This window comes from Ambystoma mexicanum, chromosome 3p (assembly GCF_040938575.1).
Source record: "Ambystoma mexicanum isolate Mex_15411 chromosome 3p, UKY_AmexF1_1, whole genome shotgun sequence".
NCBI classification, from domain to species: domain Eukaryota; kingdom Metazoa; phylum Chordata; class Amphibia; order Caudata; family Ambystomatidae; genus Ambystoma; species Ambystoma mexicanum.
Window position 1 is genome coordinate 253,760,491 of NC_090925.1, and position 16,283 is coordinate 253,776,773.

Consider the following 16,283-nt stretch of genomic DNA (forward strand, 5'->3'; position numbering starts at 1 on the left):
TTCACCTTCACTTACCCGAGCTGTTAACTTAACCCCAGAATAGAAAAAATACTTTCGAACTGCACCTTCTGACCCATTGTACATCAATGGTCATTTTAAACTAGACTCCATGGTGGTTACCACCACCAGCTGCAAAAGAGCAGGGACACCTTTAGCTTCTGCAGAGGCACCCCCAGAAAAAGAGAGCAAGAAGCTTTTTGCATTAGGGAAATAGGTAGCTACATTACCCGAATTCCAGGCTCGAATTGCGAATAACAACCATGCTCTCCAGCTATAATAGGTCCCTTTGGGATAAATTACAAACTCAGACTATCCCGGAACCAGCTTGTACAGAGATTTAAAAGACTGTCAATGAGGGTAGACAGGTGACGAATAACATCATTAAAGGCAACCTCGATGCAGCAGATAATACAGGCAGAATTGTTGCTGAGAGTACCATTTTAAAACGCCATGCCTTGCTACGTCAGTAAGGGTTTAAGTTGGAAACTCAGGCAACACTATTAAATATGCCCCATGATATTAATGTGCTCTTTGGGAAGGCAGTAGAGGACGCCCTTGAGACTGCCACAATAAGAATAGGAGACTTTAAAGTCTCTAGGAAAAAAATCTCCAATAAGCAATACGTGCTAAGAGGGGTATTCAATACACAGTTTTTTTCAGGGCCAAGGTTACCCAAGAGCCTCTCAACCTACATTCAACCACAACAAGTATCTGGCCACGGCACAGTCCACCCCCTTTTAGCCCACCTATCAAGGATGGTTTAAGCGAGGTAGAGCCTGATCTTGGATGGCTGCCTCTAAAGGCGCCACTGCCCAAAAACAATGACGCTCCAGTTCAAGTTCCCTCCCATGCTACCCCGATAGGGTCCAAATATCACTTTATGCCCACATATGGGAGGGGATCACATCTGACAAGTGGGTGCTCTCTAAAGTAACAGAGGGATACTCCATAGAGTTCCTATCCAAGCCTCAGAATAATCCTCCAAAACAGAGCAAGATGTCTTAAAAACATCTACACATTCTTCAAGAAGAAATCCAGGCACTTCTTCAAAAACAAGCGGTAGAACTGGTCCCACTTCATGAGGTAAACAAGGGTATTTATTCAACTTGTTAACAAAAAGGATTTCACCATGTTTCCTGTGTGAAAACATGCATGTCAAACCACAAAAGTTTCGAATGAAGAAACTTCAGGAGGTAATCCCACTGTTAAAACAAGGGGATTACATGGCAGCATTGGATATTAAAGATGCATACTTTCATATTTCAATGTTGGCAGCTCACAGGAAATATCCCAGCCCAGGTTCAAAGTCGGCACAACTCATTAACAGTTTAAAGTGCTTCTCTTCGGCATATCCTCAGCTCCAAGGGTATTCACCAAAGTACTCCCAGTGGCAGCTGCCCACCTGCGCAGACAGTCTATTCCACTGTACCCTTATCTCGACGACTGACTAACAATGGGGAAAACATGTCAAGGTTGTCATCAAAACACCCAAGAAACAAACTAATTTCCAAACTCAAGTTCTCTATCCACGAGAAAAAAAAATCAAGTCTCGTTCCCAGTCAAACACAACAGTTTCTTGGGCAACAAATCCAGATGAAAGACGCCTTAGTCTTCCCCCCTCCAACAAGAGGGTATAACATTTCCTTTTGCAAATGCTTCATAATGTTGCTGGTCATCAGATAATCATCAGATACGAAAGGCCATGCGCCTACTAGGGATGATGGCCTCCTGCATTTGCATAGTACCTCATGCCAGGCTGCGCATGCATCTGATGCAATAGTGGCAGCGAAACAATGGACACAAGCAAGCAGTCAGTCGGACGATCTAGTGATAATTTCACAGAACCTAGTTCATTCTCTGCAGTGGTGGACAAAGGAGAACCCTCTGCAAGGGAAATCATTCACCACCCCTGCAGTTCAAGCAGCTCTTACCACAGATGCATCAATGTCCGGATGGGGAGCACATCTCATCAACCACACTGCTCATGGCAAATGTATGCAAGCGCTCACAAAGAAACACATCAGCTTTCTAGAGTTGTTCGTAGTGTTCAAAAGCCTCCAAGCTTTTTAACTAGTAATTCAAGAAACAGTTTTAGTCCTAACAGACAGTATGACAGCCATGTTTTAACTAAACAAGCAGTGAGGGATTGGGGAGGGAACACACTCTCCAAGTCTGTGCAAACTAGCACAGAAAATATGGAGCTGGGCGCTAAAACGCAACATGTTCCTCCTGTCCCAACACGTTCCAGGGGAACACAACTGTCTGGCCGATGTCCTAAGCAGAGACTTACAGCTTCCATCAGAACAGTAACAAAGACATTCTACATGACGTTTTCCTAAATTTGGGTCAACCAGACAGATCTATTTGCAACCCAGCACAATGCACAATGCCAAAACCATGCGTCCAGGTTCCCCCAAAAAGGGCCCAAGATGAACGCTTTGTGGATGAACTGGTCAGGGATTTTTGCATATGTTTTTCCCACAACCCCACTTCTCACCGAAATCATCATGAAGATGCACCAGGAGCCAGTCAATCTCATTCTGATAGCTCCAATGTGGGCACGTCAACCATGGTACTCGCACCTACCTGTCCATTTGCTCACCAATGAAACTCCCGTGCCCATGTGTAACATGCTGTCCCAAAAACAGTGGACAATATATCATCCATGCCCAAAGAACCTGAACCTGGCTGCATGTTTCCCGAGGTCATAGGGTTTGGTCATCTAAATTTACCACAAAGATGTATGGACATTCTCAAAGAGGCACACAAACCTAATACCAGGCATTACTACTATAATAAGTGGAAAAGAATAGTTATCTGGTGCTAAATTGATTGCTATCCCTCACTCGTTCTATATTTGCTTTACCTTTTGGGCAAGGGTTAGTTTTCAACTCTCAAAGGCCACTTAGCTGCACTATGCACCTACACCACCTCTCAAACAAAGGTTTCTTGGGGGAAGTGCCAGTGGTTAAAACATTTATGGAAGGGGTTACAAGGTTACTCCCACCTTTTTCAAACCCAACTCCTATTATGGGATTTTAAAGTTGTACTTTCAAAGCTCATGGATCACCCATCTGAGCCAATGCATACAATCAGTCTTAAAAATCTCACTTACAAGACTGCCTTTTTTATTGGCATTACATCTATCAGACGGGTCAGTGCGTTACAAGCACTCTCAGTTCAACCTTTATTAGTATCCATAAAGACAAAGAGGTGCTAAGAACACACCCACGTTTTGCACCTATGTTTATTTCAAAGTTCCAGGTTAACCAGTCCACTGAACGTACTACTTTTTTCAAAAACCCAACCAATTCTGCAGAAAAATGCCACCATACATTAGATGTTAGGAGGGCTGTTTTGTATTACCTCAACAAGACAAAGCCAATCAGACAGACTGATCAATTCTTTGGGTCCATAGCAACAGGAAGAAAAGAGGACCCTGTCTCTAAGCCAGCATTCTCAAAGTGGATAATCACATGCATTCAGGTTTGCTAGTCCCCGTCTAACAATACTCTGCCTTTCACACCCAGAGCACACTCTACACATGTAACAGGGGCTACCTTAGCTTTTATTGCAAATGTTCCTTTAGACCCCAGTCGCAAAGCAGCTGTTTGGAGTTCCATATGTACCTTTACACTGCATTATTGTCTGATACTTGTTCCAAACAAGATTCACAAGTGGGACAAGCAGTATTAAAACATCAATTTGCTGCTGTACCTTCAAACATCCCACCTTCTCCAGGTACTGCACGCTAGTCTATGCAGAGCATGTGATTCTAAGCAGATCCACAAGCCTCAGAAGGCATACATTACTCACTGTAATTATTTCTGATGCTTGTATCTGCTTAGATTCACATGCACCTACCCTTCCTCCCCTGTTGGAGTTGAAGGTACATAGACATCAAATACCTTACACTTCCTATTATTAGGTACTCTCACAAACACTTCATACTCCCTCATGTCAGAAACAAAACAATCTGAGGGACTTTAACGCGTGAAGGACCATGAATACTACGAACGCCACACTAGGGATAGTATTAGACACGCCCCGTCGACCTCCCTTTTTGACTTTTGAAAACAAGTCATGCAATAACATGCACCACTAGGTAGCGGCCTATGTAAAGAATGTGAATATCAACAGATACAAGCATCAGAAATAGGATTACTGTGAGTAATTAATGTATGCGATAAAATGGTTGTGTGACTTGTTTCCCTCTCATCTGGAGGGTGACATTATGTTTTCAATCTTGATTCAGGATTGCAGGTTCCAGGATAGGCCGTTGCAGCTTTTCATCCGTAGTTCTGTGTGAACAGGATTGGGAATGATTAACAATTCACTTCAGACCCAGATACTAACAAGGACTCACTCCTTCCATAGAAGAGTTGAAAGATACTATTTTGGAACAAAATCCCAAACTTGGATCAAATTGGTTAGGTGCTGTGCCCATGCACATGGGCCTGGGGGTACTTACAGTCAGTGGTGCATGCTGGGGGTACACAGTGAGGTTTGAGCCGCGCCTCAACTGGTGTCCTGCAACAACTCGGCTTGTCACCATGGGTGCTGCCATCTTGCCGGAACAGCGCAGGCATGGGTGACCGCTGGTACGACATGAAGCAATCACAATACAAAGCATGTTAGCGTTTCTAGGGCAACAACAATCAGAAACTCGACCCTGCTCTACCTCATTATCAAAGTAGACAGGCTTTCTCGGCATTCTCAAAACCTCTTGTTGTGCTTCCTCTCTTCCTGCTTCTCTTTTTGACCGTCTACTGGTTGCGGAATTCGCTCTCCTTCCTAGTCCTTGTTCCTTGTGGTTTTTGGGTTCAGGTATTCCTACCCTCTTTTCCTTCTCCTGGATTTTTTTAGTCCTGCCTGACACCCTCTTTCACCTATTTTGCTACTGATCGATTTTCCCTGTACTCCTACTTGATTATCTGCCTGTTTACCATATACTAGCGTTTTGGCAACCAAAGTCTGTGACCCAGTCCAGGGCACCATTGCGTGACGCAGGGAGATCGATCCCGTTCCCCTCTGTCTCCCAACTCGCGGTAGAGGTGCTGAACCGCATTTCTGCTCCATTCTATCTCTATGGTAGGAGCCCTCTAGCGGCACTGTACTGTAGCTTTGTCTCACCCCACCCACCAAGGATATCACATACTAGTTGCCAGCACACCACTTTGCTTGACAACATCTCTCAAACTGTTAACACCTTCGAATTCTACATGGTTTTGTAGACATCTGAATTGTGCTCTTCCATTTTTATAGACTTTTTGAATCTAAAAACGTGCTAAAAATAAACCTCTACAAAGCAGAGTGTGAAACACGTGTCAGCCTTAACAAGTAACTAAGTCGTAATTAAAGATTGGAAAGAGGTCCGTTTATACCTCTCAAGCCTGGTCTTCACTCACATACTAGGAACTTCTATTCATTAAGCAGAAATCCGTTTTCCATCCAAGGTCAGCAGCACAAGGTATGAATGCACTCAGATCTCCTAGGACCAGCAGGCCAACAGTATCTGCTTTCCCTCCAAAACCAGTTTTTCATATAAGTGTTAATTCTGAGCCCTGAGAAACCAAACTAAACAAGTGAGTCTAAGGAATGTGGTGGTCACCTTCAATTCGGTTAATTCAGAAAATGCCGTTGTCCAAAGTTACCCAAAAAGCATCAGCCAATTAAACAATATCCGCAAATGGCTGCACAAGATAACATTTTATTTGTTATACATACAATATCTTCCAATGATTTTCAAAGACGGACCTTTCATTATACAGTAAAAAATAAAAAAAAGGTGGTGAGGGTTATCATATTTCTGTTGAAGCACCTTATGAATCAGACATAAAAAACAATTTTACACTATTCACCCTCTAGTATAAAAACATCCATATAATAATGTCATAACTTATAAATCATTTTTGAAGCAAGACTTTGTCCCCTTGTGATTGCGTGTGCCTACATAAAATAGAAACGTATATACACCGGTGAACAGATTTGTTTTAAATGTGTAAGTGCACAAGTGAACGAATAGTTTGTGTAGATGAGCTGGTCTTTCTTCAAACAGAAGCCAAAGCACCGCATCTTTCACAAGGACAAAGTAGGGAGGACGGCAGAAGAAAAATAAACAGAATAAATACATCTTGAAAGGTTAATGCACATAGGAAAAGATCACTCCAGTGATAGGTTCTGGCTAAGAAGCCAATCGTAGGTGTCGGCTGTGCACATTCTTGATTGTGGAAGTACTTTGAAGAGCAGCTTGGCCAGTGTCAAACAGTGTGCTTAGAAGGGGTAGCATTCGTGGTCCAGCACAAACTCTCTGAGCACTCACTTCTGCATGCAGTCATACATTCAGTTGAAGACTGTGATGTTAATTAAAAGGGACACAGATTTATATAATTTACAGCAACAGATTCCACACTGAAATTACATGGTTTGAAGGACATTTTTCAGATGAGAAAGGTGCCTGCCTGGCTGAAGCTTCAGCATGGCTTAGTTTAACAAAGAGAACACTCGACATTTATATCAGAGGGTGCCAAATGTAAGGCATTGATAGATCCAGTGCTCCAAGTCTGTCTTAAACTAGATCCCCAATGCAAAGATCACATACACATCTAATCCATAGGGGCAGAACATGGGTGAAGAGTTTGGGTTTACACAAACATTCCGTGAATTAACCCACATGTGTGCGCTGTACTGAGGATCTTCTGTAGTGTCAACATAGGCCAAATAGGTTTTTTTTGTGCCACTCAATACAAAAGTGGTGTCCCCAAGTCATAGTGGGTGGTGGGTGCGGGATGCACGATTTACATGAAGGCTGAAGCACATCCATGCGACTTAGTTCGCCATGACCCGACCCCTTTACGCAGCAATGATATATTGTATAAGCTCTACCCAGTTTTCCATGATGCTATGGTTAACAAACAAGGAGTGTGCCTTCTAAAGTTCTCAGCAGAAACCCTCCATACCTCAGCTGGACAATCTGTTTTTTTTACTGTGCAGAGATGGATGGGGTTGGGGAGGAACTTACCAAGGAAACCGGACATGAGAAATCAGAGGCGGCCCTTGTGGCGAATTCACGCCATAGACTTCAAACGGGTATAACGACCCCAAAATGAACTAAATTTACGCAAAGTTAACTGAGGTTTGCCTCTTCTCCGTAGTCAATACAGCATTTAAACCAGTGTCAAATTGCCATGTATAAAAAAATCTAAAATTACCCTTTTCAACACTTGCTTGGCAAAGCTCCAGGGTAGGCCATGCCAAATAAAGCCGACACTGAAAAGGAGGTGGTCAAGTATTGTTCTGAAAGCGATTAACTTCTTACAACCAGAACATGTGTGTTCTTGCTTTTTTAGTAATAGTCATTGTTAGGCAAGCACCCCACAGACTAATACAAGGAAGGACCTGAAGATGAACATTTGAATCAGACGCTAAAAAAGCAAAAAAGGTAAGACAAAAGACCGGTCAGTCTCTCTGGGTTAGCCACATCTCAAGAACAAGACATGCGTCAGACATTCCCACAGTCATTTCGGTAGCATTGGTCTGCCTAGAAAAGCACTGATTTACTGGCAAACCCGTCCCCTTCTGTGTGGCAATGCCAGAATCGACATGGATCCTGCTAAGGAAGGGGCAAGTCACTTACAAATCCCCCAAAATAACTTCTGCTCTGGATATTTGTCCCATTTCTTCCAATAGGTTCCCCCACAGGGTGAGGGGGGGATGGTAGTGGATGGCAGAAGATTGGAACTGGACTAGGCAGAAGTAATGACGTGAAATTGGAGAGCACTTCCTGGGGCTAAGTTGAGATATTTAATGCTTTGTTATTTTCATTTGAAAGTTGAATAGAATGAGGTAATACCCTATATTTTTTAAAAACGACTTTTAAAAAAATTTAAAATAAAAACATTAACACAAATTTTAAATCAAAACAAACATTAGTTTGGACATATTACTTGTTCTCACCAAGGTGACAATAAAAAGTGACACAGAACTAATGCCCTAATCTCCTTCATTGGAAGCCCACGCGACAATGGCCCAGAGGATTTTCAAGAAACAAAGTCACTGTAGTCTATATCAGGAATGTAAAAAGCACGGTTAAACCAAGAAGCTGCTGTGGATGCTGCAGTGGGCTGGAAAGGGATGTGCCAGTTGCATGTTGGATGGGCAAGTCCCTTCTATATAATGGAGTAGTCCCATCTACTAGACTGAATAGAGCCCAAAGCAGATTTTCTGCCCCTGATTGCACACACCAAAAGTCATGCCCTCAGCTTCCAAAGTGCAGTCAATCCTCCATGAGGGACGAAAGCACCAGACCTGTCGAGACACAGGTTTGGCGCAGGTACACACCATAGATTTGCATGCCAAATCCAAGGACGTCACTTCATCGGGCAGGTTACAGGGTGTGGTGCAGCTTTCTGCACCAGTGTCAAGGATGTTATAACGCTGGGCATCCATTTGCACCAACTGATCCTGTGATGCTTCCTGTTCGGGACATATCCATGTGGTTCCGGTTTATGACGAGGTGCCGTGCGCATCCAACATAGGAGGGGCGATGGTGGGAGGATTCTGGCCACACACTGACCTCGACCGTGTCTGCAAGGAGAAACCAGAGGTTAGTCGATCATAAAACACTTGTGGAAATGCCAATCTAACAATCCCGACCATCACACATGGTATGGGCCACTGATACTAAAAGCCAATTACAAGGACTACCATCCTCTGCAGCGATTCTGCCACCATTATGGGAGGTTATGTCTGCAAAGCCTGGGACATAGTGGGCCAAAGGGCGATGCATGTCCTGCTCCACAACTCCACCCACACGACCCCGAAAACAACATTAGGGAAATAAAAGCACCAGTTTCTGAAACGTTACTTTTTCTATCATGTTCACAGGACTGTTTTCACAGATCAAACCCTTAAACAATATATCAGTTGAGATTACTGTTCAGGTGTCCTTGCTCCGTTCATGATTTGATGAACATCAAATCAGTAGCATGCTGATCTGGGGCCATGGCAGCAACTCCAAAAGCGAAAAATAAAACTTTAGTTCTGCCACCGGGAATCGTGCATAATAATATATGATCATTTGTTTTTTTATATAGCGCCTTAATCCAAAACGCTTTACATAGGACATATTCACATACATGACTATTACAGTTGTTGCTGGCAGAACATCTAGGGACGCATGTGTGAAGAGGAGCAATCTAGGCGGAACACATCCTCTGCCAGCAAAACTATTCTGCGCCCCATCTGAAAGCAGAAATGTAGTGTCCCTGGCCTAGACCATATGCCATGTCCCTCGGCGGCGGCTCTATACTCACCAGGCACTCCGCCCACATACAGGGCTTCCTTCGCACTGGCCGAGGGAACGCTGCTGGGCCACGCCGTGTGGTTCCCCTCTGTGTCCACAATCAGCTGGATGACATGCTTTCCTTTTACAACTGTGGGCAAAAATGGAAAACATGCTTAACTTTTGGAAGCACGAAAAGAAATCTTACGTTCAAAAAGTGGCGCTTATTCACAGAGTCTGTAAGGACAGGTTCCATTTTCCATTACAGACAGTGTGATGGAATATAGAACATGAAAGATGTATGAAAATGGTGCATAAGTAAATCTGCTTCACTCAGATTCTACATATATTAGTGGTCCCGAGCTGAAGGAGAGAGCCTCTAACCTGGACAAAGGTCATGTAATAAAAATAGAGCCAGCACCAATGTTATGCATACGAAAAGACCGAAGCCATACCCGTGATTTGCGCTGAACAAGCACTTCATCATGACTGTACCCCCAGTGCTTTAAGTGGGGTGAGAAATCGAGGGGGGCGGGGGCTGTCATCTAAATGATGGACGTGGCATGAAGTGTGCTTTGCATGTAGGGGCAAGGTGTGGAACCCAAACATTTTTAAAAATGTAAATACTCACCAGCACCAATCTGCACACATCATTAAATGTTAATGATGTGTGCAGATTGGTGCTGGTGAGTATTTACAACTGCGTAAGTCTCATTCTATTTTGAAACATCGCAAAACAAATAAGTTAGAGCACACATCTCTCTTATGCAGTGAGCAGCTAGATTTGGGAACTTGCTCATATGTGTTCTCTCTTGTGTTGCTGCGCTCTCGTCACTCGCAGGCTTTCCTCAGTGTTCCAAGTGTAAAATAAAATGAGTGGGGGAACTAGCCTAAAGAATATGCATTTATTAGTCTGCCATTGTCTCCCATAGAATGCAGTTTTATGCTGCCTCCGAAGGCGAGACTGCATAAAAGTGCATGCTCTGGTGCACAATGACAGATTCATGGTGGGCATTTAAATGCCTATTTATCACCCACCACACTCGCACCAACAGCAAGATGATACTTTTTTCTTCTCCAGTGCTGGGGCATGGTACCTGGGCTCTGCCGGTGACCAGCCAGCGCCACATCGCACTGCTATTAGGTAGGTGCTGGATTTCTTTTGTTTGATTCAATAGACTGCTTGACACAAAGCCCATAATGGGACTTTGTGTGTCAAGCAGGCTATTAAATGAAACAAAAGAAATTTAGCACCTAAGAAATAGCACAGCACTATATTCGCTAGGTGCTGGATTTCTTTTCTTTCATTCAATAGACTGCTTGACACAAAGTCTGTAACGGGCTTAATGTGGCAAGCACTCTACTGAATGAAACAAAAGAAGTCCAGCACCTACCAAAAAGTACAGTGCGGTAAGACAATGGTTTGTCACCAGCAGGGCTCGTGTTGGAATCGCGGCAATGGAAAGGTACATCTAAAATGTGAAGAAAAAAAAGAAAAAGCGGATTTCATTTCTTTTGGGGTGGTTGGAATGGAGGGAGCTCTGGCAGGGTCCCGCTTGACTTAAGTTTTGGGAGACTGCTAGGGCAGAGCCCACTTAAAGCCCTGTGTATACCAAACATGGACATGAGGTTCAGTGAGACAAGGTTAGGAAAGACTAGACTGCCTTTGAACTTGGGGACCATGTTTGCACATATTGGCTTCTTGCACGAGTTTCTACTGACGCTGGTTAGCTGATCGCACTGATTGGAATGTTGCTTTTTAATGCTAGTTAAAGCCGGTCTCTCGGCTTCCGAATTGCTTGGAAAACAAGAGACACCCTCTAATTAAAACGAGAACTAGTCTGCCTTGGACTGTCCTAGCATGACCCCAGTTTTAGAGTAACTTAACCATGGCATTTTAAAATTGTGTTTTTAATAATAATATTTATTGTGTTATCGTTTAAATTATAAACTTTACACAAACCTTTAAAATAATAAAAATTAATACATAATCCAAATACAAATCTGAATACAAATAAAGAAGAACATTCATTACCTAAAAAGAAAGAAAATGATCATATAAAATCTATTCACATATATTAGATACATTTGATTCGCAGTTATCTATACAAAATTAGCCTAAAGAGTTATGCCCAATCTAACTTCAACTCTCAGCTAAATGGTATAAAGAGCTGTCAACAGGCACATACTGTTCGAGTTCATACAATGGTGCCAAAACAGTCGTCCTTGATATACTTAATTTCGTGGACAAAGCTGCCAAGGAGAGGATTGATTGTACTGGCCATATCGGGGCATTCCGTCAAAAGGTGTTTTGCTGTCTCCGGTTGCTCTTGGATTTTACATATGCGACATGTTTGCAACTCGACAGCAATCTTATTTTTTCTCCCCGTGATCATAAATGTGGGTAGTTGCTCCAATCTGTGCAATAATATAAACCGCCTGAGTCTGGCTGATGGGCAGATATTTAGGTATCGCTGGAGTTTCTTAAACTCGTATAATCTATGTTGGACAAATTGATAGCTTCTCAAGCCACTTAGATGTTCAAAATTCTCTAGCCAGTCCCAGAGATCTATACGTTTGCTCAGAGCTCTATTTGCTTCATCTGAAAAGCAACCCTCCCTGGGTTGCCAATCTATTTCATGAAACAGATTGGCCATTTGATCAATAGTTGGGTATATCGAATTCTCCTTGTCCATTTCCTGATGGACAGCTGTTAACAATCCATTTTTTGGAGTACTGGTCAGATACAACGAGGCCAGCTTCTTTAATACTAATGCCTTCAAAGAAGTCACGCCAAGTTCTAATCTGATAATGGCCATAGGGATACAGGGGGATAGACCAAGGATGCAACACCAAAATCTACCTTCTATCACCTGTAATCACTTTAGGTCAGATTCAAGGAGAGCTTCCAGCCCATAGATTATTGCTGGGGAAAAAGCTTGTATGTAAAGTTGGTGTGTACCCCACAATGTAAAGCCACCCTGTTTAACAGTAAACCTATGGAATAGGGCAGTCAATTGTGCTGCTCTGATGTTGCGCAATTGTTTGCAAGCTGCATAATCACCAGGAACTTCAAAATCAATGCCCAAATATCGATACTGGGGGGACATAGGAGATGTTCACCAAACCTACTGTGAGGTGGACACGGGATACCTTCTTTTTTGTGAATCTCATGACCTTCGTTTTCCCTAGATTAATACTAAGGCCATTCACCTCTGCATACACCCATAGTGCAGCCACCGATCTTCGCATCCCACTAATGGTATAATCAAATATCACCAAATTGTCCTCATACGCCAATACGTGACAGATGGCTTTGCCAATTTTAGGAGGGCAGTTACTTGCTGTAATTATTGCTTCGGGGATGTTATTGACATACAGGTTGTCGATTAGAGGCGCCGTGACACAACCTTGTTTTACTCCCCTGTTTTGGGCAACGTTATCAGTTGTATGCCCTACCTGGTCTAACTTCAGTTTGACTGAATTATTATGGTGGCGGAGTCTTAGATAATATATTAAACCTTCCGGACATCCCATTAGTTGTAATTTACTCCACAGACGGTTTCTAGGTATGGAATCAAATGCTGCTGTGAAGTCTACATATAGGGCATTTAGTGGAGCAGCCCCCCCCCTTAATGCTCTAGTTCATAATATGTCCATCACCATTATATTATGGGAGGTAGAATATCCTCGTCTGAACCCACTGTGAAATTTAGACACTACACCAGAGCCCTCTACCCAAGATTGTAGCTAGTTAAGCAAAAATGAGGCATATATCTTCCCCGTTGCGTCTAGCATTGACAGCAACCTATAGTTGCTAGGGTAGAGTCTATTTCCCTTCTTAAACACAGGGATTAATATTCCTGTTTGCCAAGAGCAGGGTATTTTACCTGATTTTAAAACTTTCGCAGATAATATACCCAACAGGCTCGCCCAAAACTCAGTGTGCGAAATCATAACAATATTGGCCAGTCCGTTGGGTCCCGGTGCTCCTGAGGATTATCTCCAATTTTATTCAGAATGAGTTTGTGTGATATGAGAATCGGGGCCACTAAAGGGGGACTGTCCAGTACTGTTAGTTTGTTGTCCTCTATATTCCGATTTTCCAGGAATTTTACCCATACGCTAGCCTCAATGGGGTTGGCTAGTGCTCCCTTCTGAGCACCTCGCGCCTCACCCAGAAGGGACCAGATGTTACGGGTCTTTCCTTCACATATGGTCTTGATCAATCTTTGCCAGGAAAGTGCCTTGTCCACCCTTTTTTTTGCCTTAATGGCCAACCTATACCTATTTTTAATCTCCCTGATTTTTACAAAATATCTTTCTCCGGGGGCCATAGTTTTTTTAGCCTTTCGTAGCTCTGCTCTGAGATTCCGTTTCATGTCTCTGATCTTTATCAAATGGCAATTTTTTCCCCTCAGGACCCAACATAACCCCCATAGATGTTGCTGCATGTTTACCTACGAAAGCATAGATCCAGTCTTCTATGGAGTTGATGGACATCATATTAAAATTAGGCAACTTGTTGGTTTCTACTGCCCCCAGAGCTTCAACGGCAAGTGATATGGTTTTGTCTGACCAGGAAATCCTGGTACCTGCTTTATTAGTTTTCACCATACCTATATTACTGGGTAAGGACTGTACTCTGGGAACATTAATCACACATTTCAACACCACATGGTCACTCCATTCATTAGGAATAACTATCATGTCTTCTACCTGTTGTTGAAGCCTAGGACATACAAATAAATAATCGAGCGTGCTATAAGAGCTACCGTTTGACCATGTATGATGCCCAGGATAGTCACTGATAGTTCTGCCGTTGAGCATAGCCATGTCCCAGGACTCAAACAAGTATTCCCATGCTCCACCCTCAAGGACTTTTTTTATTGTGATCCATAGCTCCCATTTGTTTCAGTTTGGAATTCGGCATTTTACACTCCCGCCCTGTCATGTGGCAGTTAAAGTCTCCAACAATTATCCCAGCATCAGTAGTTATAGACAGCCAATTCGCCAATAAATCCTGGAGAGAGTCTTGCAATTGTTCACTTAATATCGACCCAGGTGGATTATATAGGCTCACCAGCAAAAATGATCCCATAGAGTCCTTGCTGTCTAGGATCACTTCGACTGCGATCATATTGCTTTCAAGGTTGCAGTCAATCTGCCTCGAGCCCAAAGAATTAATCACTCCTGTAATCAAACCACCAGACGGCCTGCCTTTTTCACCTCTTTTGGCTAACAAATAATATAACACTTAGCCGTCTAAAATTAGGGGGTCTATGGCCCATGTCTCTTGTAAGCAGAAGCAGCTGTATTTATCAAGCAATTTAGTGAAGCCCTCCGAAGAGAGGAGATGCGCGAAGCCCCGGCAGTTCCAGGATAGAATGGATAGATCTCATTGTTTAGATAGAATCTCAGGAAGAACATCTACCAACCATTTTAACACTTGTTGGACATCGGATGCTCCCACCTTCTTTTTGTTTGATACACTTGAACAGTCTACTGTTAAAGGGATTGCTACCTCTTCCTCCGGGCTACTCAGCTCAATTTTATTTAAATCGGCATCCACTCCAACGTCCACTGTTTTTAATTCCTCTTTATAGATTCTTAACAGTTCAGCAGTGGCTAGAAACTTACAGTGTAATGCAGATACTTTAGGGTTTGGGCCTTACAGGGGTTCCACAAATTGAAAGTCGTCTGATTTGAGAACCCGCAATTGTGGAACTGAGTAGAGTCTTGTCAAACGTTCGGAGCGTGATAGCCATTTGCTGACCTTACTCTGATATATGTTCTTGATCAAACATATGCGGCTTCCTTTTGTCTCCCTTTTGTTGTCCGTGGTGGCGGCTGCTTTAATTCCTGGACCTTCCAGCACTATGGTTGACTTAAAGCCGTATCCAAGTCGGTAGCCTCATCATTGCATACCTCCTCCACCTCCACGGCCTCTGTACCCTCTTCCAACTCATGTTCAGCGGCTTGTTCAGGCAGCAGCCAACTGGTGAGATAGCCATCGCTGGCTGCCTTCCTTTTCTTGGCTCTTGCTAGTCTTTTCCTGATCTTCTTGGTGGGCATTCCCATCGCACTCTGTTCGGACGTCGTTGGTAACGTAGGATTGACTCTTTTACCCTTACCAGCCCCTCTTGCTAACCTCTTCTGTTTTTTGGAAAAGAATGGATCAGGGCTGCCCACCATCCTGATCAATTTCCGAGTTTTGCTGCTCTTCGGTTTCGTTTGCAATATGGATGGCTTCAGACAGATTTGCTTCTGCATCTTCTGGAGTTATCAATCTCCCCTTTTTTTTTCCATAGTTAGTGCGTTCGTATTAGCTAGAATTCGCCCCGACATTTTGAGCAAAATCTTGAGTGCAAATTGTAACAATGCTACTGAAGACTAGCTCTCGGCTGCCCCTGGGTGTGGTTTGTCTAAGCACTCTATTTCGACGTCGGGATCATCCTCCATTGAGACCATTGCTAGGTTTGGTGAAATAGATAATCTATCCAAACCTCCTCCCGAAGTAGCTAGCCCTGGCGGTGTGGTCATCAGTATGCCTGCCTGTATTCCGCTGTTACTCAGCCTTACTTCAGGTTGTGGGGGTCATACTTCTTTGAATATTTAGACATAGGTCTAATAATGAATTATTATCTATGTCATTGAAATTAGATACACTCAATAAGGCATTTCCACATTGATCTGGTATCTCTTCCTCAATCGTAGTGGAATTTATTTCCCGAGGTGGATTTAATGGAAAGAATTTAGTAATCGCACCTTGATTGACAGGAGAAGTTTTCTTTGGTTTTGTTTTAGACTTCGATTTTTCCATTTCAACCTCCTTATTCACGAGGCCACAGGTAATTACCCTCGCCTTGGTTTTTCTTAGGTTGTATGTGGTGTGATTCCGCTCCTTTGCTGATTGCATTGAGTGATCCACCAGATATACCCCTTACAGTGGGCCATTTAATTTGCCGGGCAATTCAACACCTGCAGGCTTTCAATCTCA

The 16,283-nt window shown here is 43.2% G+C and overlaps 1 protein-coding gene across 2 annotated transcripts in view; it reads right to left on the reverse strand.

The window, feature by feature from the left end:
* Positions 1–5,690: 5,690 nt before the first annotated feature.
* Positions 5,691–16,283, reverse strand: part of LAMA5 (laminin subunit alpha 5) — a 670,647-nt gene continuing 660,054 nt past the window's right edge. For both annotated transcript variants that reach the window (XM_069650738.1, XM_069650737.1), the window contains exons 79-80: positions 9,315–9,434; positions 5,691–8,586 (exon numbers count right to left, since the gene is read on the reverse strand). In XM_069650738.1, coding sequence (XP_069506839.1) covers positions 8,429–8,586; positions 9,315–9,434 — 278 coding nt within the window. In that variant the 3' untranslated portion in view covers positions 5,691–8,428. The remainder of the gene's footprint in view (positions 8,587–9,314; positions 9,435–16,283) is intronic.